The sequence below is a fragment of the Bubalus bubalis genome, chromosome 19 (genome assembly GCF_019923935.1).
Source record: "Bubalus bubalis isolate 160015118507 breed Murrah chromosome 19, NDDB_SH_1, whole genome shotgun sequence".
Taxonomy (NCBI): domain Eukaryota; kingdom Metazoa; phylum Chordata; class Mammalia; order Artiodactyla; family Bovidae; genus Bubalus; species Bubalus bubalis.
Window position 1 is genome coordinate 32,417,140 of NC_059175.1, and position 24,836 is coordinate 32,441,975.

Here is a 24,836-nt window from a genome sequence, read left to right on the forward strand (position 1 = left end):
AAGGCAGAGAGTTGCAGGGTACCTGATTGGCCTGTGGACATTCTTCTGATTGGTTGGTGGCAGTCAAGAGCAACATCCTTCTGGTTCATATCAGTCTGGGACCTATGTTCTTCTGGTTGGCCTACAATTTAATTTCTTCCATGTGGTGAAAGTTTGGGTATTTGCAAAACAGCTCAAAGGATATGGTTTATAACATTATCTATAAACCCTGAGGAGGAACTAAAGCTCCTTGACTTTGTTTAATGGCTAAATCATTATTTTGTCTTGTTTGACTGTTTCTGCATTTTCTCACTTCTCTGATTAAATTTATATTTTGAACTTGGGGAAGGCCTGGGAAGCTCAAGTTCTTCTGTGAAGAGGCAGGTAGAGGACATAGTGGGCAGAGGAGGCAATCTGTCTCAGAAAGGCAACATAAGGTTGTGCTTGGTTATAAACACTAAATTAAGATGATGAAAGTTTTCATTCTAATACAATACCCAGATATAAAAGAAAACAAAGAACAAACAAAAAACAAATATGGGATTATGGTTTTATTTTTTTTTTTAATTTTATATGCTCCAAAACACTTTACTTGGAAATTTTCACTAGAAGTAGGAAAACAAACAAAAACCAGTAAGGGACAGCAGCACAAATACGTAATGCATACTTTGACTGTGGATACATTAAATGTATGTTCATGTAATACTTTCATAACATGACAGCTCATACTGTGTTAAAAAAAAATAATACAAGAAAGTGATGCTAGAGAACTACGGAATCCTGTACTCTGTGCAGAAGGGATATCCTTATGGGAGCCAGAAAAGGAGCCCTGGAAGGTGGAGAAGAAAAAGTGACAAGCGATCTACAACTAGCCTATCAGCCAGCTGTGAGTATTTAAAAAATGGCATTAAAAAGAATCTGAGAAAGCCTTTAAGAGACCATACCCCCTTACATTACAGAATTTCCAGTGGAACTTACAGATGGAACTTACTTGCTGTTACAAGGCAAGAAGGGAAATTTTATTGTGGGGTTTTAGCCATGACTCTCACTTCACTCTACTGAACACGAAGAAATAAGAGAAAGTCTTCTGTCATTATGTGCACTTTAATCAGCATCAAGCAATTCACAATAGCAAAAACCCTATAAATGCAGCAAAGCAGACAAGCCTTTAACTAAGTCTCAAAGCCTAGTTAACATGGGAAAATTCATCCTGGAAAAGAACCATACAAATTTAAGGATTATGAAAATTCCTTTACAAGAGTTAAAGTTTTAGTAACCCATCAAGGAGTTCAAAATGGAGAGGAACTCCAAGTGTAATAAATTCTACAAGGCCTTTAGGTTATCACTTACCCAATAGTAAGGCCCACATTGGAGAGAAACCCTTTAAATGTGATCAAAATGAAAAGTTCTTAGGAAGTGATTCATTCTTTAATCCAGCATCAAAACTTTCAAAAGAGAAATTTTATGAATACACTGAATGCAAAATGGCACATTTGATGGTGTTTAAACAGAGGGGAGACACAAATGATGAAGTAGATAGGTGCTTGGAGGTGTCTTCCCAACCACCCTAAATAAAACAGCACCTTTCTTAAGAGTCACACTAGCCTGCTTAATTATTCATTGCACTCAACACTCACCACACTATATTTTTACTTCTTAAAATGCATTAACTTCTTCCACTAGAATATAAACTCTGATGTTTTACAAAGCTATATTCTCAGTGGATAAAGTGGAAATTCCATGTGAAGTCTGTCCCTGTCCAATGGGAAAGGGACAGATAAATGGCTTATGCTGAGGGATCTTCTAAACTTGAAGGTGAGATACTTAGAGTGACTCCACTTTGAAGGGCTAAAGGATAAAACAGCATGTAGCAGGCACGTGTTGATAAGTAAATTATAATACTTTGATCAGTGAATTATAGTACCTTCCTTATGTGGAATATTTGGTATTTTGAAGTTAATCCATTCTAAATGAAACAATTCATTTATCAGGCTTTAATATATAAAAATGTACTGTTCATTGCTTTGTGATATATCACAGTAAAAAGCACTGTAAATGTTATGATCTACAAATTATTCTCCAATTGTGTGGGGGATGAAAAAGTTGTACAGAAAGCACCCCAACAGTACCCTCATTAGTATACCAACCAGTGAGAGACCCAAAAGGGCTGTTTCACAGGGGTCATGAGGACAAAATGGAGTCTCTAGCTTCTGAAGACAAAGTCCTCTTTTTTTCTCTGGTTCTAAATCTAAACAATACTTTACTCCTCTGAGGAATAATTCCTTCTTGGCCTTGTCAACCACTGGTACAAGAGGGCATGGCAGTTTGGAATCAGATATCAGAAACCCTTTTGTGGCAGAGTTAAGCACTTAAGAATCATGTCTCTTATTAATTCAAAAAGCATTACTAAGGGCCTATCATTCATTAAACACTATGCATAAAGATAAATTTTCAAAACATGGAATTTGTCAACTCTTAAGAAAAATGACTATAAAGCAATAAAACAACATGGGAGGGGAAGATTCAGGGAGGCGAAGATTCAGGGAGCAGAAACAAAACTTGTAACTTTGACTGAAAAGGGCTGGAAAAAGCATTACAGACACAATATCACTGGGGCTGAGTCCTTAAGGAAAAATATTCCCTTAGCCACAAAGAAGGGCAATGCATCCCAGTTAGAAGTAACAAGAATAACAAAGGAAAAAAAAAAACACATAGCACATTGGGAAAGGAACTGGTACACTTGTGACTGATCATGATGCTCCAAAAGGGGTGGAGTGAGGATGGGTAGTCTGTGATTTAAATCTTCATGCTTAGAAAGCATAGAGGCATTTTTCACAGCAAAACTTGTTAAAGACTGAATTAAATAAAAATATTCTTAGCTGTGTGAGGATAAACAAGAGACAGAGATAGGGAGAAAGTATCCACTTGTCCCAAGAGGTTCTATCAGAATATTTATCAAAAAGGAGCCTAAGGAACAAGTACTAGAATATGATCACACAAGAAGAGCTGCAGAGATGAGACTGGCAAGGTAGGCAGAAGAAAGCAGATTACAGCATTCTGTGTTGCCCTGCTTTGTGGAAGATTGAAGAAAAAAGAAAACATGAACTGGAAAAGATTATAGGTGAAAGATGAAGATTAGCTGTGTGTGAGCACGTTAAATTTAAAATTACTGTGGGATGTCTAAGTGAAGATATTTAATAGGCAATTAGAAAGAAGGTTTAGAGAGCAGAAGTTGGGATTCAAAGTGCAGGTTTTGGAGTCAGCCTAACATTACAGGTGGCAGAAGCCATGGCTATGAATAACATCACACAGAAGTACAGTTGATCCTTGAACAATGAGGGGATTAGGGATGAATCCTCCTGGCAGTAAAAAATCAGAATATAACTTATAGTTAGCCATCCATATCTGAGGATATGACCAACTGATGGTTGTGTAGAAGTGTAGTATTAACTATTTAAAAAAAAATTTATAGGCAGTCCCATGCAGTTCAAAATTCAAACCTGCATTGTTCAAGGGTCAACTATATTTAAAGTAAAAAAGAAAAAAAAAGAGAAAGGTAGGAAGGAAATAGGGGAGAAGGAGGAAAAAGAGAAAAAGGATAGTACTTTGGGTAATAGTAATACCTACAGGGTACAGACAGTAAAAAAGAGAAGCCCTGGGAGAAAGGAGAAAGTCGGTAGAAAGGAAAGGTGGGGAAATTGGTGGAGAGGAAAAGAGGTGGAGACCTCTTTTCCTCGAAAAAGCGGGAAAATGAGTAGGGCAAAGCGGGGAAACAGAGACTGACCTCCGCATAGTCTCTATTCAAGACTAAGAGCCATGTGCTAGGGGAGGGGACAAATGGCCAGAGAACAGTGATGAGGCAAGTCAGAGGTGCGTGTGAGCCACAAGGGGAAAGGGACAGATAAACGGCCTACGCTGAGGGCTCTTCTAAACTTGAAGGTGAGATCTTTAGAGTGACTCCACTTTGAAGGGCTGCAGGAACTTCACATGGAATTCAGTATCCCAGAAAAGAAGGGGGAATGATAGGATTAATTCAATATGGAGAGAAGGCCTGAAGAATGATTAGGCTGAAGGACAAGGGGAAGATGGGATCTGAAGGGACTGTAGAAAGCTCTTCATGTGATGTCCCAGAAAATCAAGGCTGGACAGGGAAGGAAGAAAACTCTGAAAGGGGCTGATGGTGAGGAAAAAAGTAGTAGTAACAGGAGGCTCTGAAGAAGCAAAAGAGATAGGAAAGCAGTAAGAGAGAAAAATCAACAAAAATGAGGAAGTAAAAAGTTGGAAAGATGAAAATGTCATTAGTTACTGAAATTAAAGATTTCAGAAACAGAAACTCAGGATGGTGATATTCATGGAGTGGCCATGGGAGTCAAGTTCCTGGAATGTGATGAAGTCAATGGCCCAGAGATTGAGGACACTGGCAAGGTATCAGCCAGGTCATCCCTAGACGACAACAGGAACTGAGGTAGACAGAAAGACTGTCAGTGAGATAGCAGGCTGGGCTCTTGGCCTTTAACACTCACCCCTACAATCAAAGACAGAAAATATTAAAATTTCAGAATGTATGAAAAGATGTGCCCTAAGACACATGACTAATGGCAGAGTAACCTAACGATTTTATCTTCATTATTTGTTTAATAAACCATGCATATTCTTTTAAACAAAAGAAGAAAAATCATTTTAAAATTTTTATAAAATGCCTAACAGACTAAAAATTTTAAATGCCATTAGTACTATGTAGTGAAACAAAAATTCTTCTGTGGAGTCTTTCATTATTTATCTTACTCTGAAAGTGGTACATGGATACAAGTCACAATTTTTCATTTTGCCAATTTTTAAATACACCCATAGCATATATCCAAAGCAAAGAGGTGACTTGATTTTAATCTCTGAAGTGTAGCAAACTTCAAGAGAGGGAGACTAAAAAAATATATAAAAACAGTTAAAATGTTCAATTTTATGTTATGTCTATTGTACCACAGTAAAAAAAAATCTAAAGAATTAATAACAGAAAAAATCTTTATAGAGATAAATTGGATTCCTTCTTAATATTAGTCACAGGATATCTGTAGTTCAGGCTGAGTTAGAATAATGTAAATGCCATTTCAGAAATTAAAGAATCATTCCTTCACAGGTTTAAGAATATATAGTGAAAGACAGTAATGGCATTTAAAAAAGGGTAACCATGCTGGCTATCTTTATGTAGTGTAATGTTCATAAATTCAGTATCATTATGTCTTCTTTTCTGGAATTTTCATTTCCTGAGTCTTTTTGTTTTTCTGTTTGAAAAGGACTAGAAGAACTTACTAGTTAGTGTGATGCTGAAAGAAGTTTAAAATTTGTTTTGCATTTGTTGTATTCCATTCTTGTTCTTTCAGGGGTCCTTCGCATACATATACATACTTTTTCAAAATTTTCTCTCCTACTTCTCGGAAATCCAAAGGTTCTTTGTGTGTAGCGTAACTTCCTCCAGAAACGCCAGTATCCATTTCATGATTTTCTGGCTGTTGATCTGCACAATGCTTCAATCCCCAATAACACATTTCTCCACTGTACATCATAGCCAGCAAATGAATGTCACTAAATATTCCTAGGAAAGTCATTTAAGTTGAGAGATTAGAATTTTAAAACTTTAAAAGAAACCCTAATGATCAAGACTCTAATAAAATCCTTTTATATTATTAAGCATTTTCCCTTCTCATTTAACAGTTATACTTAGAAAAGCCAAATATCACTTAACACAATCCTCATTTCATTGACACTTCCATCTCTACTTTATAAAAGAAGCCAAATCCCACCCTCCCCAAAAATTATTTTTAAAGAATCATTTAGGTTTGTGTATTCACCTTTCTGGGATTATCTTTAGGATCTGTTTGAAAATCTAATCTAAATCAATGGAACCTCTCCCAGGAACGTGCATTGCATATTCCGCATACTACTCCGAGATTCCCTCGATCCCATTCATGAACATAACTTTTATTTAGGGGGTATACTCAAGGATCAGTAATACAGTTCCTATATTTCTACAATAGTGTACAGATACAATCCTGCATAATCATGTCCCTTAGAGGCCATAAAATTTGAAATAACTAAAGGTGTTAAATTGTATCCAAGCTTCATCTTCTCAGGAAAAAGGAATACACTGCAGGATTTCCATCAAAAGTTGAAAGCATGATCATAGAAGAAGGCAATTATATGATTAAACATTTATGACATACAGAGTTTATTAATTTGATATTAAAAAAAAAACCTAGAGTAGTAAAGATTTGGGGATAAATGATCAACTTTGTACAACTCACCAAAGCTCTTTAAACCTCAGTTTGCAAGACTCAGGATTCCACATGCCCTACTTATTTCATGGAATTTTAACGAGCTTTTGTTCTGAGATTTTTTCTCTCTTTTAGCTATGAAGAAATGAAGTGAAAAGAAAAGATTATGGGTAATATGCCTTATACTTATTAAGTTGTTTTGTACATATTACCCATAATCATTTCTTTCTCATTTCATTTCTTCATAGTTAAAAGATCAAAATCTTCAGAGAAAAAGCTAGAATAGCATAAGATATTATTCAGAATGTAAAAAGAAACAGACCTAGAATCTGAGAGGATCTGGATAAAAATTACTAACTTTGTGCAACTCATCAAAGCTCTTTAGGCCCCAGTTTGCAAAAATCAAGATTCCATATGCTCTCCTTAATTTCATGAAGTTTTCTTAAGGAATAGTTGGTGGGGTTTTCTGCATCCCCAATTAAAGATTTTCACTCCAGAATTATATTTCATATTAGATAGGGCATTTCATCAAATGAGTATCCTTTCTTATGTTTGTGATCTTACACCCTAATTATTCCTAAAAAGACTGGTAAAGTAAGGAGACAGGAGCAAAACTGAATGAAAGGTTAAACTTTTAAGTAGACTAGATCTTTAGAAGGAAGAGCTGAAGTAAGACCCACAAAGTGAGGCCACATGGGAAAGATGAGAAGGGTTTGTTTAAGGGAGATCTGGCATCCAGTTTACACCCAACTCTAAGCTAGCCTCATCCTTTATACTAACAAGGAGTGAAGGTTAAGAAAAGTACACAGATATCCTATAGGAAGGTGTCCCTGAGGAGCAAAAGAACAGCTATATACTAAAGAGTGTTTCTCAAACTTCACTAGAATTATTACCTGGAGGACATGCTGAAATGCTGGTTGCTGGATTCCCACCTCCAAAACTTGCAGATTCAGGTATGGGATTGCATCTATGAATCTGCATTTTTAACAAAGACTTAGAATCTAGGGTGAGGCTGCTGGTCCATAAACTACGCTGAACTATTGTTTCAAAATACCAAGGGAAGAGATGAACAACATAAAAAATACTCTTCCTCCCTCCCTACTCTCTCAAGGAATCCATTACTCTCTAGTTACACTGTTTTTGGTGCTATAAATTTTCTTTGATATTTTTCTGCTAAGTTTCAGCATGGTTTTCAATAAAATACTTCACTATTTACTGTTCATATGCTTAGTGAACATGTATGTGAGCATGCGGGATGAAGGGAGGGAGAGGATGAATAACCCATGAAGTAAGAGTGAGGGCAGAGAGTTTTATGTTAAAAAAAAAAAAAAGAAAAAAAAAGTGGCCATACTGGCATTCTCTAGAAGCAGTGATATCTAAATCTGACTGCATCATAATTACAGGAGGTAATAAAAATAGATTCCTGGACTCCAGATATTGAATCAGAACCTTAAGGTGATACACAGAAATCAGTATTTTTAACATGCTACCCAGGCAATTAGTGATCTCAATTCAGAGCTCCTCCTTCAAGACATCTGAAATTCAGGTTCTGGGCTAAGCAATGAGCCAAAGGCTGCCAGGATGGGTGGTTCTTAGTGGCATAAAAAGGGCATAAACCAAGGATGCACCCAGCTGAACAGTCCTTTAACCTATTTAACTCCAGGGTTATAGTGACAAGGCTATTTTTATAAGGGCCCACAGAATAATGAAACACAGAAATGAAATAAAAAGGTTTACTGAATACATTACTTGATAATTTCTAAAAGCAAAAAATTTAATGGCACACAGGTAATGATCAAAGGACAAAATGATTATCTCACCTTCTAAAAAGACATAAAAATCATTGAAAGCATACATTGCTTTAAGTTTTATCAAAAATCAGGCAAACTATTATTAAGACCTGGTCACAAAAGTTTTGATGATTCTTAAAGAACTTTTAACTCTAATTAGCATTAAGAACTATTCTGGGGCTTCCCTGGTGGCTCAGTGGTAAAGAATTTACCTGCCAATGCAGGAGACACAGTTTTGATCCCTGATCTGGGAAGATCCCACATGCTGCAGAGCAACTAAAGCCTATGTGCCACAATTACTGAGCCTGTGCTCTAGAACCCACAGGCCCCAACTACTGAAGCCTGCGTGCCCTAGAGCCCTGCTCCACAAAAACAAAAGCCATCCTAATGAGAAGCCCATGCATTGCAACTAGAGAGTAGGCCCCCGTTCACAGCAACTAGAGAAAAGCCTATGCAGCAACGAAGATACAGCACAGCCAAAAAAGAAAAAATAATAATTATTCTGAATTACGTTTTTTATACTGGCTAACAAAATTAAAAAAAAAAAAATTTAGAACCACTCCACCAGGGTCTTAAGAGTAATTTAGCCTATGAGAAGTAGGCTTCCTGGCTACTAGTCTACATCTCAAGGAATCAAGTAGGGAGGAACAAACTGCTCTAGTTGAGAGCAAGCCAACACCAAGAGGACTGACTCCTGTGACAAAACTGCTAGGGGGCTGATTTTACTTTCTTATTTCCTGGGAAAAAAAGAGACCGTATCTGTGCCTTTGATTCCCCTGTTGAAGAAGCAATGGAAGGTAGAGGCAAGTGTAATCAATTATAATGCAAAAGAAGATCAGTATCACAAGGATGTGAGTCCTGCACTCAATATGCCAGCAAATTTGGAAAACTCAGCAGTGGCCACAGGACAGGAAAAGGTCAGTTTTCATTCCAATCCCAAAGAAAGGCAATGCCAAAGAATGCTCAAACTACCGCACAATTGCACTCATCTCACACGCTAGTAAAGTAATGCTCAAAATTCTCCAAGCCAGGCTTCAGCAATACGTGAACCGTGAAATTCCAGACGTTCAAGCTGGTTTTAGAAAAGGCAGAGGAACCAGAGATCAAATTGCCAACATCCGCTGGATCATGGAAAAAGCAAGAGAGTTCCAGAAAAACATCGATTTCTGCTTTATTGACTGTGCCAAAGCCTTTGACTGTGTGGATCACAATAAACTGTAGAAAATTCTGAAAGACATGGGAATACCAGACCACCTGACCTGCCTCTTGAGAAACCTGTATGCAGGTCAGGAAGCAACAGTTAGAACTGGACATGGAACAACAAACTGGTTCCAAATAGGAAAAGGAGTACGTCAAGGGTGCATATTGTCACCCTGCTTATTTAACTTATATGCAGAGTACATCATGAGAAATGCTGGGCTGGAAGAAGCACAAGCTGGAATCAAGATTGCCGGGAGAAATATCAATAACCTCAGATATGCAGATGACACCACCCTTATGGCAGAAAGTGAAGAGGAACGAAAAAGCCTCTTGATGAAGGTGAAAGCGGAGAGTGAAAAAATTGGCTTAAAGCTCAACATTCAGAAAACGAAGATCATGGCATCTGGTCCCATCACTTCATGGGAAACAGATGGGGAAACAGTGTCAGACTTTATTTTTCTGGGCTCCAAAATCACTGCAGATGGTGACTGCAGCCATGAAATTAAAGACACTGACTCCTTGGAAGGAAAGTTATGACCAACCTAGATAGCATATTCAAAAGCAGAGACATTACTTTGCCAACAAAGGTCCGTCTAGTCAAGGCTATGGTTTTTCTAGTAGTCATGTATGGATGTAAGAGCTGGACTGTGAAGAAGGCTGAGCGCCGAAGAATTGATGCTTTTGAACTGTGGTGTTGGAGAAGACTCTTGAGAGTCCCTTGGACTGCAAGGAGATCCAACCAGTCCATTCTGAAGGACATCAGCCCTGGGATTTCTTTGAAAGGTATGATGCTAAAGCTGAAACTCCAGTACTTTGGCTACCTCATGCGAAGAGTTGACTCATTGGAAAAGACTCTGATGCTGGGAGGGATTGGGGGCAGGAGGAGAAGGGGACGACAGAGGATGAGATGGCTGGATGGCATCACTGACTCAATGGATGTGAGTCTGGGTGAACTCCGGGATTTGGTGATGGACAGGAAGGCCTGGCGTGCTGCGATTCATGTGGTAGCAAAGAGTCGGACATGACTGAGCAACTGAACTGAACTGAACTGATCATCAGGATAGTGATAAAAAAAATTCCAGGCCATGACAATATATAACTTTATGACTAGAAATGGGAGAATAAGGGAAATATTTTGCCTCTTTCTTTGAGTTTAAATAGCTTTAATGTCCATCTCTGCTTCTTCTTTTAAATCAATCCATGCAGGAGAGGAAATTTTAGAAAGCTCATTTTCAATGCAACTAATCAATTCACTAGTTACCTGGAATAAATACTTCTCACGAATAAATCAAAACATTTGTCAAAACACCATGTTTGTCAAAACATCATGCTCACTTTATATCTACAACAAGTTTTTTTAAGGACAAGCCACTTGTAGCCAGTCATATATGTTAATGGCACTTAATTCACAGTGTTTTTTTTTTTTCCATGCAATGTTTTCTACTAGAAAGGGAAAGTCTACAGCAGTTAACAAAGAAGAATTAAAACACACTTGTAAAATTAAGACACAGAATTTTCCCTAAGAAGTTTTCTTGTTCTTCCGCATGTTTGATTTTTCTCATCAAGGTTCCCCAGAATTTCACATGAAGCATAAAAGAAAGTTTACATATATAATCTAACATCTTTCGCCAGCTATGTGACCTTACCAGGCTTATCAGGACCTCAGTTCTTCCATTTGTAAAAAGAGACACTAAAACTAAACGGTTCTTCCCTCTCAAACCTCAGTCTAAAACCTAAATGATGCGCTACTTCCAGTTCCTAACATTTTTAAGTGCACATATGTTTATGACAGAAACCAGCAGGTACCATCCAACATGTACTCGTCCCTTCTTTCTTAGTCAAGAGACTTTACTAGGGATGGCAACGTATAATGTAAAGGGCAATACATCCCAGATTTCCTTCTAGCTATATGAAGCTCTGTGATTAAATTCTGGCCAGTGAAATGTTGGCAGAAGTGTTCTCAGTGTTCTAACAAGCTTCTAAGAAGGCTGTAAGAAAGACCTGGCTGAAAGAAACTTCCTTTTGCTATTCCTAGAGACTGAAACATAGCTGAAACAGAAGGAGCTCCAGCAGCATCTTGAGACACTGAAAATGGAAGCAATGTCCTCAACAGGGATGCCTGTTGCACAACTCTGGCAAATACTATTTATATGAATTCTATAAAGCACATCCATCCCTCTGAAGTCGCAGGGCTCTACTTCAAAAGACGATAGAGGAAAAAGACAGGAATCTGATGCCATGAAGCCACCATAACCAGTTGTGGACCTTTTTTAAGTGAAAAAGCAGTAAATTTCTTCTTGTTTTGAAGTTACTTCTACTCCCTGTTATAAGAAGCCATACCTAGAGCCTGATCAGGGCTGGGTGGGGATGCAAAGAAAGTAAAAGCAACATGATAAATTAATTTCTTTAAACTATTAAACAGAGATTAGCAGTACTTTTATGTATTACATGAGAAGACTTCCAATTTTTAAAAAAAGCCTTTTATTATTGTTTTGTCTGTAATGTAAACCTTGAAATTTACTTAAATCATTTAAATCTAAGAAACATTTTAAAATCTTAAAATGCTTTGAAACACTTAGAAAACTGAAAAAAGAAATCATATTACCTTCACTTAGTAATTTAGCTGTGTCTAGGTCTTGGAAAGAAGCTCCTTCATTTAACTGGATGGGACATCGAAAATTCAGCATTTGTAGTAAGTAACTGATTCCATCAACAAGGTACTAAATGAAAGTCAAAAACAAAGAATCCAGGTTATTAAATGCAGAGCTATAGAAACTTCAAATGTTAATATTTTCACTCAGGAGAATACTGCTTAATAGTTATTACTAGATATGTCTTATGGTTATTACATTACAATGTTGTAAGGACCCACTACCTTGAAATTTTTAAAAGGGTATTTTAAAGTATAACCCGCCAACTAGTAAAAGGGTACGGGGGAAAAAACCTTCAAGGGTAACAGCCTTGTTGTGGCGAAGGGGCTTTTGTAACTCATGAACCATGCTGTGCAGAGCCATACAATATGGATGGGTCATAATGAAGATGGATGGGTCAAAATGTGGTCTACTGGAGGAGGAAATGGCAACCCACTCCAGTATTCTTGACTTAAGAACCCTATGAAGAGTATAAAAAGGCAAAAAGATATGACACTGGGAGACAAGACCCTAAGGTTAAAAGTTGTCTAACATGCTACTGGGCAGAGAGCAATTACTAACAGCTCCAGAAAGAATGAAGCAGCTGGGCCAAAGCAGAAATGATGCCAGTAGAGCATGTCTCTGCTGATGAAAGTATAGTCCGATGCTATAAAGAACAAAACCGCATAGGAACTTGGAATGTAAGGTCCACGAATCAAGGTAAATTGGACGTAGTCAAGCAGGAGGTGGCAAGATTGAACATCAACATCTTAGCAATCAGTGAACTAAAATGGACAGAAATGGGTGGATTTAATTCAGGTGACCATTGTATCTACTACTGTGGGCAAGAACTCCTTAGAAGCAATGGAATAGCCCTCACAGAGTCCAAAATGCAGTTCAAAATTAAAAAATGAGAGAATGATCTTGGTTCCCTTCCAAGGCAAAACATTCAACATTCACAGTAATCCCAGTGTACGCTCCAACCACTGATGCCAAAGAAGCTGAAGTTGAATGGTTCTATGATGACCTACAAGAACTTCTAGAATTATCACCAAAAAAAAAAGATGTCCTTTCTATCACAAGGGACTAGAACGCAAAAGTAGGAAGTCAAGAGATACTAAGAATAACAAGCAAGTTTGGCCTTGGAGTAGAAAATGAAGCAAGGCAAAAGCTAACAGAATTCTGTCAAGAAAACATGCTGGTCATAGCAAACACCCTTTTCCAACAACACAGGAGGCAACTCAACACATGGACATAACCATCACCATCACCAGATGGTCAATACCAAAATTAGACTGATTATGTTCTTTGCAGCTGAGGATGGAGAAGCTCTATACAGTCAGCAAAAATAAGACCTGGAGCCAACTGTGGCTCAGATTATGAGCTACTTACTGCAAAATTCAAGCTTAAATTGAAGAAAGTATGGAAAACCACTACACCATTCAAGCATGACCTAATCAAATCCCTCATGATTATACAGTGGAGGTGACAAACAGATTCAAGGGATTAAATCTGGTAGACAAGAGTGCCTGAAGAACTATGGACAGAAGTTCATAACATTATACAGGAGGCAGTGACCAACACCATCCCAGAGAAAAAGAAATGCAAGAAGACAGTGATTGTCTGAGGCAGCTTTACAAATTGCTGTGAAAAGAAGAAAAGTGAAAGCCAAGGAAAAAAGGAAAAGATATACCCAACTGAATGCAGAATTCCAAAAAGAGCAGGGAGAGATAAGAAGGCCCTCTTAAATGAAAAATGCAAAGAAATAGAGGAAAAAACAGAATGGGAAAGACTAGAGATATCATCAATAATATGAGAGATATCCAGCAAACATTTCATGCAAGGATGGGCATGATAAAAGACAGAAATGGTATGGACCTAACAGAAGCAGAAGAGATTAAGAAGAGGTGGCAAGAATATACAGAAGAACTATACAAAAAGGTCTTAATGACCCAGATAACGACTATGGTGTGATTACTCACCTAGAGCCAGACATCCTGGAGTGTGACGTCAAGTGGCCCTCAGGAAGCATTACTAAGGACAAAGCTAGTGAAGGTGATGGAATTCCAGCTGAGCTATTTCAAATCCTAAAGATGTAAACCTGTGGCGGATTCATTTTGATATTTGGCAAATCTAATACAGTTATGTAAAGTTTAAAAATAAAATAAAATTAAAAAAAAAAAAAAAAAAAAAAAAAAACAAATCCTAAAGATGGTGCTGTGAAAGTGCTATACTCAATACGCCAGCAAATTTGGAAAATTCAGCAGTGGCCACAGGACCGGAAAAGATCAGTTTTCATTTCAATCCCAAAGAGCAGCAATGCCAAATAATGTTTCAACAACCACAAAATTGCACTCATTTTACACGCTATTGTAACAAGGCTATACTCAAAATCCTTCAAGCTAGGCTTCAGCAATACCTGAACCAAGAACCTTCTGATGTATAAGCTGGGTTTAGAAAAGGCAAAGAAACCAGAGACTAATTTGCCATCAATTTTCTGGATCATGAAGAAAGCAAAGAAGTTCCAGAAAAACATCTACTTCTGTTTCATTGACTACACTAAAGTCTTTGTGCAGATCACAACAAACTGTGGAAAATTCTTAAAGAGATGGGAATACCAGACCACCTTACCTGCCTCCTGAGAAACCTGTATGCAGATCAAGAATTAACAGTTAGAACGTTACATGGAACAACTGATTGTTCCATGTAAGGAACAATCAGTTCAAAATAGGAAAAATAGGAAAAGGAGTATGTCAAGGCTGTTTATTGTCACCTGTTTATTTAACTTATATGTAGAGTACATGTACATGATGTGAAATGCCAGGTTGGATGAAGTTCAAGCTGAACTCAAGACAGCCACAAGTATCAACAACCTCAGACGTGACGATCATACCACTCTAATGGCAGAAAGCGAAGAGGAACTAAAGAGCCTCTTAATGAAGGTGAAGAAGAGAGTGAAAAAGCTGGCTTGAAACTGAGCACTAAAAAAATACCAAGATGAAGGCATCTGGTCCCATCACTTCATGCCAGATAGAAAGTAAAAAAGTGAAAACAGTGACAGATTTTATTTTCTTGAACTCCAGAATCACTGCAGACAATGACCGCAGCCATGAAATTAAAAGACATCTGCTTCTGGAAGGAAACCTATGGCAAAGCTAGACAGTGTATTAAAAAGCAGAGATATCACTTTGCTGATAAAGGCCCATATGGTCAAAGCTATAGTTTTTCCATAAGTCATGTATGAATGTGAGAGTTGGACCATAAAGAAAGTTGAAGGCCGAAGAATTGATGCTGTTGAGCTATGATGCTGGCGAAGACTCCTGAGAGTCCCTTGGACTGCAAGATCAAACCAGTCAATCTTAAAGGAAATCAACCCTGAATATTCACTGGAATGACTTATGCTAAAGCTGAAGCTCCAACACTTTGGCCATGTTTTGGGAAGAGTCAACTCACTGGAAAAGACCCTGATGCTGGGAAAGACTGAAGGTGACAGGAGAGGATCAAATGGTTAGGTATCATCATCAACTCAATGGACATGAATTTGAGCAAACTCTGGGAGATAGTGGAGGACAGAAGAGCTTCACATGCTACATTCCATGGGTTACACAGAGTCAGACACAACTTAAGGGCTGAACAACAGGGGGAAAAAAAATCACTAATCAAGAACACATGATTCAGTAACATACTTGTCAAAAATGTCATCAGAGGAAGAAATCAGTAAAGATAATAAAGATATGTTCAATAACAACTTGTTAAAAATATGGATACACTTACTATAATTTAGAAACACTATAATCAAATTTTTATATCTGAAACTGTGACCTCTCATTTGCAGGCCCACATAAACTGTGTGTACAACCAACTCAAGATAGGAAGGATCCATAGTTATACAAATATTAAGACAGGATCTTTGCATTTACTGATTTGGTCGGAAGAATCAGGAAAAATCAGAGAGCCACAATTTTCTAAGAGCAGGGTCATGTGGAATCTTTAGGAGTGATCTGCTAATAGAAAGAGGCTCACTACCAAGTTTTGTTTTCTTCAGGCCAAAAAATATGCTTAGAAATTAATACAGATTGTCTTATATCATAAAAAATAAAAATCTGGGACTTAAAAGTGTAAAACTTTCCAGTTTACAAAGGATTTTCACATGTTATTTTATGGTTTTTCTTTTCCATATTATTTAATCTTTACAGTAATTTCAATTTAAGATTACACAGCTGATAAGTACAGGCCTGGAATGAAAACCCAGGCCCTTTGACTCCTTGGTTCTTAATCCTATATTAAAGACAGATTTTAGAAACATTTAAATGTCAACAATCAAATATGTATGAAGAATTTGCCTTTTTACCTTTTTAAGTAAGCTAGATTTTCTTGTGAGCCAGTCTCTCCTTTTGGTCAGAGAATGACAATACATGTAGAGCAGGGCTCCTCGTCTCCAGGAGAGACATTCCAGGAGTTCATCTCCAAGCAAATCGCAATGCTGAAATACAACAAAGACTCAGTTAAAAAGAGAAACTTCATGTCTGTAAAAATAAAAACTAAATTTCAAAATATTGAGAAATTAAAAATATTCATTTCATAAAATCTGCCCTTTACTTTGCAACCTACACAGGAATGACTTACTTTGAATCAATTAGAAATATAAACATCTACTGCTATATAAAAATTACAATAACTACTCTAATTTACAAGTATTTCTAGATAATTGATATTCAAGTATTTAAGTAACTAAATCCTCTAATGTATTTCAAATATAAGTATTCCATAGTCTGATGGGAAAAATAAGTTTTCAGAAATATATATATATATATGTTACTTGAAACATTTTCTACTACTACTAAATTAAAACAATGAAAAGATATATACAAAAATAATTTAAATGAATCAAACTTTTATTATGTGGTATCTTTTAAAACTTGGAATTATTCATTTACACAATTAGCATTCCCTGATAAAACAGAGAGCAACAAAGATATCTCGGTAGAGACAGCCAGCAGATAGCTGAAGATGAGAAATTATTTGCCTGAATGAATGGATTTCCCTGCTGATCCAGGGGTTTAAAGTAGTCAGGGCTAGATACAAAAATCTTGGGAATCATCGAAATAGAGACAGCAGTAAAAAGTGTGTGGACAAACAAAGACAAAACAGAAACTATTAGAGGATTAAGGAGATATTCAAACAAAGACAAAATAGAAACTATTAGAGAATTAAGGAGATATTCTTGGGGAGTGCCTATGCTTCCAGAATGGGAGAGAGGTGAGATGCTTAGAAAGAGAAAGAGCAAGGCTTCTCAGAGACGAAGAGAAGCATAAAAGGCCTTTAGGGATGTTATGATCCTTGGAAAGACAGCAAATGTCCAGGAAGAAGAGGACTGTGAAAGAACCAGAGACGTGGTCATTAAAATCACTAGGAACCTTCAAGAAAACATAGCATCTGCAAAAGTAAAGGGAGCAGAAATAGCAAATGTGCATCTTTAGAAAATGACTATGCACTGTGTGTAACTTCATCATAGAAAATGTTCTGAAACATATTTATAAAAATGGATACTTTAGTTTTGACATCAGTCTGAAACATTCAACTTCATATATCCCTCCTTCAGTCAATTTAAAATAGAGACAAAGACACATTTAAGAAGGAAAAAACACAGATCCTAAAGGGTAGTCTAGCAGGAATTAGCAGCATTCCACCATAATTTATAGTTGTGCAAAACTTACTTTTGGATGCATATTATTTTCTTTAACCAAAATTTCTGGTTCTGAAAGAAAATTGATCAACTCTTTTACTTTCTGTGAAGAATCTTCAGGAAAATCTTCATCTACTAGCTTGTTCTCCTCAAAATATGTCATGTCCAAAATAGCCTGCAGTAAGAGAGAAAAAAGTATAATATAAAAGATTTGAATTAGAATGAATAACTCTTACAGTTTAATCTTACATATATTCTTTGCGACCCCATGGACTGTAGTCCGCCAGGCTCCTCTGTCCATGGGGTTTTTCAGGCAAGAACACAGAATGGGTTGTCATTTCCTTCTCCAGGGGATCTTCCCAGGGATCGAACCTGCATCTCCTGCATTGTGGGCGGATTCTTTACCCACTGAGCCATCAGGGAAGCCCCAGTAGTCAGTCCTAGCTGTAAATATAATCTAAGACGAATTTATAGTAAACTTTGTAAGATTTAACTAAACACTGATTTAAGATAATCCAGCTTTCCTCAAAAAATAAAATGGATATTTATGTTTTAATTCAAGTAAGTTAATCATATGCAATATAATTATAAAAAGTTTTTTATATTCTTTGTTATTTGCATATATTACTTTCTGAACATTTTCTAAATGCCTGCCGTATCAAGAAAAGGTCACTACCTCCAGTTTTGTACACTGAATCTTCAAAGGATTACCTGTTTCCCCAAATGAAGAGTCAGCCCTTTCAAACTACTCAATCCTTTGTCTCTGTTTAATCTACTTGATGAAGACTAAGGAAATTGAGTTCTGCTACTAGTTCTATCTAACCAACCAAAGACAAGTCATATTTTACTTCTTTTTTAAAGCCTCAGTTACTTCATTGACAAATTGTCTTTTAAAGTCCCCAGCCTTGAGGATAAAATGAATTAACATACGTAAATCACTTAGAACATGACCTAGCACACAGCACTACTTAAGTGACAGGTGCTGTTGTGTTAGAGGGACTAAGCCAGGAAGGGAGAGATCATCATCCTAAGGAAAAGGACCTGTTGATTCAGAACCACAAGTAAGCTCCAGAAAGGTTTGAGGAATTTTAATTATATCTCTAATTCTTTTGCCTTATTCTCAGAAATAAGTTAAAAGTGTTTACAGCTCTCCTATATGAAAGAAGTAAGATAAACAGGGAACCTTCTGAAAGGAAAGAAAGAAAGTGAAGGAAATTTCTCCCGAGCTACAATAGCTCTCTGGGGTTTGTGGGTACTTGTCAGAGGCTCATTCAACCACATCTGAAGGCAGAACTATGCCCATGTATCTCCTAACAGAAAGCAGCATCAGGCAGCTAAGTGCTATGAATGTGTTTTGGAAACTCGAGTAAGTTTACTCTTATTTCCTATAACAACTGGCAATCAAGTAAGGGCATATGAAGCACTCTGTCAACTATAAAGTGCTATATAAATGATAGCTACTATAATAAAATTATGTTTTTTTCAGGTTTTGCTTTTTTGTTGTGCTGCATGAAGACTAAGGAAACGAGTTCTGCTATCAGTTCTATTTAACCAACCAAAGACAAGTCATATTTGCAGTCAAGTCATATTTGAAGTCATATTTGAAGGTCTTGTTGCAAATGCAAGATCTTAGTTCACTGATGGAACTCCATCAGGGTGGAGCCTGTGCCCTATGCAATGGAAGAACAGAGTCTTAACTACTACATCACCAGGGAAGTCCCTCAAAATTATGTTTATTAATGTGAACTTGCCTCAGCAGTTTGAGAAAACCTAGAAAACAGATTTTGTCCATAGAGAGGTCTGAATTTGAAAGAAAAGGGAAAGAAGGGGGAACAGCTTTCTGTTCTTATGGACTTGCACAACAAAATCACAGGTAGTCAAGCGAAGAATCCAAAGGAAAGGTAAATTTCAGGGGGAAAAAAAAAAAATAACCAGAGGCCTTAGAGAAACCTCCATTCCCTCTAACCTTTCAGAGCTTGGAAATTGCACATATGAGTATTTTGCTTAATTATGTATAGGGAAGCAATACTGGTATATGTAAGATTTTTTCCCTGACTTTATAATCCACACATCCAATAAACTTTACTTCTTTGCAAACTGCCTCACAGTTTCAAGTCTATATGCCTTATACATAGTTTTTTGAACAAAAACATTTTAAATAAAGAACATTAAACCTAAATTTTGGAGTCAACCCTCTTAAGTAAACAACCTACCCCACAATATGTCAGAAACCATCTGATTCAGTACCTGTGTGTAAAGTTCTAGAAGATTTGATGGGGTTGAACATTCTTTGTCTTCTCCACACTGAAGTTTCAATTTTTCTAGAGCTGCAGAGGCGCGAATTAAAAAGTGATCTATAAGAGATAAAAATATGATTACTTCACCTATTTTCAGGTGTCTTTTAAACAAAAAAAAAAGCTACATATCTAAAATGATAAAATTAATACAACATAGTAGTATCTTTTGTAAAACATGAAGTATATCATAATATCTAACTCTACTTAAATTTATCATGGAAATTTTTTCTTAAAAGCGAGACTTAAAACTTTCTAGGTTCAGTTGCCATTTCTTAAGCACAACGTGTACTTTCATAATGTTTATTTTATGATGTTGACATATTCAAAATGTTTAAGCATTAAATTTAAAACTTTTATTGGAAGAGTACAAATAATATACATAAATCTATAGAAAGGACTTCCACTAAAAACTTATAATTTCATAAATACATTCTGTGAAGGAAAAAGACTGATTAAACCAAATGCCTCATAAAATGTTAAGTGCTGTTAGTTATGAAATTATAACTTTATAATTATACTTACATATTTAGGTATACAAATAGCTGTTGTAAGTAAAATTACACAATACGCCTGAGTAGTTTATTTCTTAAAAACCTAGAAATCAAAACCTGGACAAAATTAAACTAAATATTTCTGATACACCCTCTAAAAGCATCGTCCTCACTTTCCCTCTACATTGTCTAACTTATTCCTTTTTTCTTTTGCTTCTATGGTTTCACCTTGTCTTATGAATTTTTCCTCTCTAACCTACAAATTGTCCATATGCATCCAAGGTGCTATGCACCCTTGTGTATCCTGGGTTGGGAAGAACCCCTGGAGGAGGGTATGGCAATCCATTCCAATATTCTTGCCTGGAGAATCCTCATGGACAGAGGAGCCTGGCAGGCTACAGTTCCAAAACCTGCAAAGCGTTGGACACTGAGCATCTAAGCACACACACACATCATCAAAAAAAAAAAAAAAAAAAAAGCCCATCAAGACACTTAGATCCTTGAGACTGCCCCTCTGTAGCTTTCTCCTGAAATATATAACCTTTTCCCCTCACTGGTAAAGGGACAATGTAGGACTGAGAGGGTAACAGGCAGGAAGGCCAGGGGTCTCCAAATGGAGGAAATAGCCTGCAAGTGTCAAACATTTTTCTCTCTTAAGCGGCAGGAGGAAACAAACTAGCAATATTTTTTTCCTTCTCTATACAAATTTAAAGGGAGGTTTCTCTTAAAATACTGTGTTGCCATAATGACATCTGGTTTGGCCTGAAGTTAGCTATTCTTGAGCCTAGAGATAACCAATGCCTTTTTCTTATGGAAATGTTTGTCTTAAACTATGCTAATGTACTACGCCTTTACCCCAAACTCTGTCTCCAAGTCGGTTCCGCCTCTTGGCCCAGAACCTACTTGACAAACCAGTATGTTATACACAGATATTGTTCCCCTAATCTATGTAAATGAAACTATTTGTATGGTGGTCTGCCCTTCTTTTAAGATTCAAGTTAATCATTTTATGGCCCAGGATAAACCATTTGGTGCCATTCTGAATTTTAAGACATTCCTTTCTTTCATTAAACAGACTGCTAGTGACTATGTAACATCCAGCTGAAGACTAGCAGGGGGGTACTCTTTCTGCCCCCTTCTGATGCCTATGTCAGAAGCTTTCTCTATCTCCTTTATACTTTAATAAAACTTTATTACACAAAAGCTCTGAGCGATCAAGCCTCATCTCTGGCCCCGGATTGAATTCTTCTCCTCTGGGGGCCAAGAATCCCGGTGTATTGGCGTGATTCAACAACCTTTCAGGACCTGGTGAGGGTCCATCTGATCCAGCCTCAGCACCTACACAAGTAGGTAAGCAGATCAGTGTTGGAACAAAAGCACCACCAGTTTAAGTTGCGTCTGTTCGCAGTAATACGACAACCTTAAACTTTCCCCAGTAAGGCCGAACCTGTATCTAGACCAGATTCTGAACACTTTAAGGTCCAATATTCACCTAAATTGAAAACTACTTCTTCAGCACTGCCTTCCTATCTCTCCTCAGTCCAGAAGTAACACCCATACAGCTCCGGAAAAAAGATTCTACTGTGAACTGAAACGGTTTGGAACAAAACACCCCTCAGGAGCTTCTTTCAACACTGAGTTGATATTTTTTTCTTAATTTGCAGGATTATTTTAAATGTAAAGGTCTGCACTGAATTCATCAAACCATTGCTGAAGGAGCATTTCACATGAACTCATGACATAATTAGACAAATGGAGGGATAATGGTTCACCATTTTAGAAAATTTTTATGAAATGTAGAATTTTTCCTAACCATTCAGTCAAAATAGTGACTGACAAGGCAAAGATAAGAGATTCTAACATAGTCCCCAGAAAAGGTCCCTCTAATGGTATATATTTCCATATCGTAAACACATTGTGCTTGTACAATGAGAAATAAATGAACCAAAATTGACCAGTAGTACAAAGGAGAGCATTCTTACATGGACTAGTGTCTGACTGTATCTGATCAATTAAAAAACTACAGGAATTATCAATCCCTACAACCTAACATAAATATCATTAAAAAACAAATTTTTACTGTGTATAATTTTTGCTATATTAGAAAATACAAGTTCAAATATATGGAACTATGTCTTAGTTAAACTTAATATGAAAATCTTGCTAGTAATACTGAACAGTTCATAACGTCGACCACTATTATTGCAATTCTAGTACATTTCAGAACTTTAAAGCCTCCAAACAAGAATATATACTTTACTTTTCAGCCTTCACTCTAGACTGGATTAAAGTACACTTCCACTGGAAAATGAGAATGGCTTTTTAGTTTACTGGTAAGTGAATAGCATACATTCTTTCATCTCTTCAGACTGGTTCTAATGGAGCTGGAGTGGGGTGGAAATCACTGAATAGTTTATTTGGAAGTAACTTAGATGCACTTCCAGACAATAGGTACTGGAATAGCTACTACTGTCCATAAACTAAAATTATTCATGTGATTCACTTACCACAAACCAAAAAAGGAAACTACTTCAGGGTAGTCTTGTGGATTTTTAACAACAGACCCCTAAGAAAAGAAAATCCAGCAAATAGTCTTGTATGGAACTAGAGCCATTTTATCATGGACCCTATTCAATAAATTCACCAACTATTCAATCGCTTGAGAAAATGTTCCACTACTATTTCTCTATGACTCCGAAGACAACGAGACAGCCCACAAAAATTTTTTAAACTTTCTATCTGTAGTAAAGGTGCAAAACTCGGTAAGAATGTAGAAACCTATAGGCAGCTGGTAAGTAATGAAAAAGAGCAAACGTCGAGGTGATTCTGTGTCAGTCTTTCCTAAGGAAACCGCTTGAGTTGAGTGAAGTCGCTCAGTCCTGTCTGACTCTTTGCCACCCCATGGACTGTAGGAGCCTACCATGCTCCTCTGTCCATGGGATTTTCCAGGCAAGAGTACTGGAGTGGGTTGCCATTTCCTTCTCCAGAGGATCTTCCCGACCCAGGGATTGAACCCAGGTCTTCCGCATTGTAGGCAGACGCTTTACCGTCTGAGCCACCAGGGAAATCCAAGGAAACCGCTTAGATATTAAAAAAAAAAAGTTATTCCAGTACTGACAGGGCCCTTGTGACAACTGAGGTGATGAACGTGAGAGAATCGTTTTAATTACTCCAATGTAAATCTCGTCTGTAGACTATTGTTTACAGTTGAGTTTAGACTCCAAAACACAACAAAAAAATTTACAACGTAGCAATGAAAAAGTAGAACTATTATACACGCCAAACTATCTTTAGGACATGCAAAACTACCATTACTTATTTGCGTACCATCATCCAACTTTAACCACTCATTTAAACTTCCCTGTGTACTTTCATCCAGATCTCGCCCTTTTGCCAGTCGCCACCGACCGAGACAGGTAAAGACAAGAAGCCCTGATTTGCCTGAGATTTAGGCGGTTTTCGCGGGTTATGAAAAACCTGGTCCGGAAGTAAACGCCTTTGTCTTAAAGCGATGTGAGCTCCTGGAGGTAGACAAGAGAACGCCCAGCTAGGGCCAGAAGCGCAACACCTTCTGTGTTTCTGGCCTGGAATCCATAGACTACAGGCCGCAGCCTCAGCCCCAATGGCCGTCGAGAGCCAGCTCCGAACAACCGCCCGCCTGACCGCCTCCCTCTCCTCAGCTCCCTCACCATCTTCGCCGGCGGCTTCGCTAAGTTGTTGTATGTGGGCCTGAGCCAGGTCTCCGAGTTCCTCCACTCGCCTGACCACACTAGAGCTTGCGGCCGCCATGGCCACAACGGGCGGGCGCGCCCAGTCACGTGACCGCACCGGCCCGAGGTCACCTGATCCCCTGGTGCGGGCGGGGCTGCTTTGGGCGGAGCTTTCTTGGTTGGTGGGAGGGGACCCCAGTTCCGAGAAAGGGATGGCTCAGGACCGCAAAGGTAGTTCCGGGTTATCCTCTTCCTCTCGGACTTCTCCTTCCACAGCCCTGAGTAAGCACTTTGAGGACGGGCGTGACGTCAGGACACGCCTCCCTCCCGCCCCCCTTCTAAACCAATAGAGAGCTGGGTCTGTCCCCGCGCTGATCCAATGAAAAGCCAGCTCTCTCCTCCGAGGACTGGTTGGAGAGCAGAGCTGCAGCGCGGGATTCCCCTGTGAGACATCCCTGGTGGCTCAGACGTTGAGGAGTCTTCCTATAACGCGGGAGACCCCGGTTCAATCCCTGCGTCGGGAAGATCCTCTGGAGAAGGAAATGGCAACCCACTCCAGTATTCTTGCTTGGAAAATCCAATGGATTGAAAAGCCTGCCAGGCTACAGTCCATTGGGGTCCCAAAGAGTCGGACACGACTGAGTGACTTCACTTCTTCAACAGAGCAGCCATTAATCTCTGAAAATAGGGCTGTGTGGTTTTGGTTGTCTAAAATACGGAAAGCCCGACTGGCTCTTCTGGAGCATATCCAAATCTCTGAGCGGTTACTGTGGGTCTAGTTGGG

General features: G+C 37.9%; 1 protein-coding gene across 2 annotated transcripts; it reads right to left on the minus strand.

Moving 5' to 3' along the window:
* Positions 1-515: 515 nt before the first annotated feature.
* On the minus strand, positions 516-24,287 carry RIMOC1 (RAB7A interacting MON1-CCZ1 complex subunit 1). Of its 2 annotated transcripts, XM_006076400.4 has the most exons (7): positions 24,032-24,287; positions 19,802-19,908; positions 17,586-17,729; positions 16,220-16,351; positions 11,844-11,958; positions 5,287-5,569; positions 516-4,504 (listed from the first exon to the last, which is right to left on the minus strand). In XM_006076400.4, coding segments are annotated over exons 1-7 (882 nt in total). In that variant the 5' UTR covers positions 24,132-24,287; the 3' UTR covers positions 516-4,503. The 2 variants fall into 2 exon arrangements, with proteins under 2 accessions (XP_006076462.1, XP_025126348.1); XM_025270563.3 differs by having other exon boundaries at positions 516-5,569; positions 24,032-24,286.
* Positions 24,288-24,836: the final 549 nt, after the last annotated feature.